Here is a 2,756-nt window from a genome sequence, read left to right as displayed (position 1 = left end):
AGAGAAACAAAGCGGCGACAACGAACGAAAGGGGGAGGGAGGCCATTGTGTCACATGCGGCGGTGGGAGGAAAAAAAAAAAAACAAACAAACAAACAAACAAGAAACGAAGACGTAAGAAAGAGGAGAAACAACAAAGAGAATGAGTCGTGCGTTCGCGAGGGGGGGTGCGCGTGTAACTCCGGTACGCGCAGTGCCGGAGCCCAACGGCTGTGTCGTCGACGCCAGTGCTTGTCGGCCGAATGGGTGCGGGAATAGAGGCAGCGTCGGCACGGAGAAGCAAGCAAGAAGGAAGGACGCACGCGCGCTGCGGCGTTTGGCGCGGTTTGCGGCTGGCGCCTTTGGTGGCAACGGCCGGGACAAGCAGCGGTGTATGGTGGTGTGCGGGGCGGACAGGGGCGGCGGCGGTGGTGGACTGGGAGGAGGCGAGGCGGCGCCGACGGTGGCGTGTGGTACGGCGAAAACGGGACGGACGGACGGCGGATGTTGGAGAGGCGCCGCGCACGCAGACACATGGAAGGAAGGAAGGAACGAACGCAAGGGAACAAATGGAGGGGGCGAATGTGGAGATGCGGGCAGGCGGTGGTGTTTGTGGGCATGTGGTGGGGAGAAGGGCGGGGGCGGGAGGACAGAGGCGAGGCGACTGCGTGCTTGCTCGCTCGCTCGCGTGTCTTTTGTTTTTGTGTTTGTTTTTCCATCGTTTGGTCGCCTTGGAGCCTGTCGGTCCCGTCCGTGTGTGGCCACGCTTCGGGTGCGTGTATGTTTGTACGTTTCGTGTTCGTCTTCTGCAGCAGAGGCGGTGCGCGGCAGTGGGAACGCCTGCCTGGCGGCTGGGACGGCCAGCAAATGCGGTTGGATGGGCGGCCACAGCACCGCACCTGTGCCCAAGGAGGCGACGCTGGCGGCGGGGCCCCCTCGGATGCGGCCGGCTGGGGGCTGTGTGCGCTGCCGCTGCCGCTGCCGCCGCCGCCGCCGCCGCCGCCGCCGCCGCCGCCGCCGCCGCCGCCGCCGGTGCTGGTGCTGGTGCTGGTGCAGCAGCAACAACGACGAACAACGAGTAAGCAAGAAGAGGACGAAGCGGATGGCTGGTGGGTGAGTGCATTTATTTAGGCGGTCGACAAGGCAGTGCGTGATGTGGCGTTGTGACGGGGGTTTGCTCACGTGGCCTCGTTTGTGTTGATGCGCAGGAAGATGAGATGCGGGCAGACGCAGACGCGTACAGAGAGACGAGCCCGGTCTGCAGCAGGATGTGTGGCGCGGCGCGCCGAGTGCAGAGCAGCGCGCGCCGCCTGGGCCGGGCTGGGCCCGCCCGGCGGCGGGCCGCGCTGTTGTCGCGGACGTGAGCGCCCCCTGGCGGGTGGTCGGAGGCGGCGCGGTGGACGTGTGTCCGGTTGGCCAGTGCACATTGCGAGTGGCTGGCTGGCGGTCGGCGGCGAGACGGGAGAGGAGGTATGTGTCGCGGGCGCCTTTGCTGCGCTGCGTCGTTGCGTGCCTGGGCGTGCGCCTGTCGACTGTGTGTGACTGTGTTGGGCGTTGTGCCACGTACGTGTGTGCTCGGCCGAAGGCGTCGGAAGAAAAAGAGAGAGAGAGACGGGCGGGAAAGTGGGTCGGTGTGCGTGCGTCGCCCGTGATGCGATGATGTCGCGTCATGTCATGTCATGTCTTTGCGAAACGGCTGCCGAGAGGTGTGTGGTGGCGAGCGGGAATGTGCGTTTGGTGGTTGCCGGCCGGCCGGCAGTTGTTGGTGGTTCCTCCTGTGTGGTTGTTTGTGCTGCTTTGATGGCAACGTGGAAGGACGCCGGTTTTTCCGTGCCTTGCGTGTGGTTGTGTCGACGGTGACTGGTTGGGGGTGTGCGCCGATGCACGTGCCATGTTGTTATGTTTGGGTCGTGAGTGTGTTTTTGGCTGTGTTGTTGTGTACGGGAAGGGGGAGAGAGGAGGAGGCGGCGGCGGCGGCGGCGGCGGCGGGGGTGATAGTGCGTGCAGTAGTGCCGTTGCGACGGGCGTCGGGTGGAGCCGTGCGTAGTGGCGGAAAGGTGTAGGTTGCGGGAAGCGAGCCCGTCGCGTGTCGTCGTCGACGACGGGGTCGCGTGCGCTGTGAATCGAGAGTGGCGGGAAAGGGGCAGCGTGCCGCTGTGTCGTGGTCGTTAGCAGAGGCCTGTGTGCCTGTCCGTTTGTTTTCTGTCGGACGCTTGGTGCGAGGTGTTTGTTTTGTTTTGTTGCCGCCGCCGCGGTTGTTTTTGTTTGTCGGCTGTGCTGTGTCGGTGGGTCGGCGAGCTGTTTTGCGGTGCGTGAATGTGTTGGTGCAAAAGTGGCGGCGGCGTCATGGCTGCGACCGCGACGAGCCGCGGGCGCGCCATTGATGATGTTGAACACAGAGCGGCTGTGTGCAATGGGAGGCCTTGTGTACGGGTAGCGGTGTTGTCGTACGTGCATCCGGCCCGGTGCGGAAAGCGCCGTTGCGGTTGCGGGTTGCCTCTGGTCGCGACGTGTGGTGCTCGGCTTTGTGGGTTTTTTTGGTGCCCCTTTGGCCGGTGGGTGGTGTTTGTTGTTTTGTGTGTGTGTGTGTGTGTGTGTGTGTGTGGTCGGTCTCTTTGGCGCTCGGTATATATCTGCCTCCTGCTCGGTCTTGTTGTCGACGTCGTCTGTAGTTTTTTGCGGCTTGCCGACGACCGACCGACCGAACTACTACCTACCTGTGACAGCTACGTGTGGCGCCCGAAGGTGAACGTAACGTGACCTCGGCGCCCTTAGCCT

The 2,756-nt window shown here is 63.8% G+C and overlaps 1 protein-coding gene across 1 annotated transcript; it reads right to left on the bottom strand.

Annotated features, from left to right (window-relative positions):
• Positions 1-1,655: 1,655 nt before the first annotated feature.
• Positions 1,656-2,435, bottom strand: LOC126232413 (uncharacterized). Its single transcript, XM_049942675.1, has one exon. It carries the CDS (start codon positions 2,433-2,435, stop codon positions 1,656-1,658), a length of 780 nt encoding a protein of 259 aa, XP_049798632.1.
• Positions 2,436-2,756: the final 321 nt, after the last annotated feature.

The sequence above is a fragment of the Schistocerca nitens genome, unplaced genomic scaffold (genome assembly GCF_023898315.1).
Source record: "Schistocerca nitens isolate TAMUIC-IGC-003100 unplaced genomic scaffold, iqSchNite1.1 HiC_scaffold_488, whole genome shotgun sequence".
Lineage (NCBI taxonomy): Eukaryota > Metazoa > Arthropoda > Insecta > Orthoptera > Acrididae > Schistocerca > Schistocerca nitens.
This window is presented reverse-complemented; position numbering and strand designations above follow the sequence as displayed.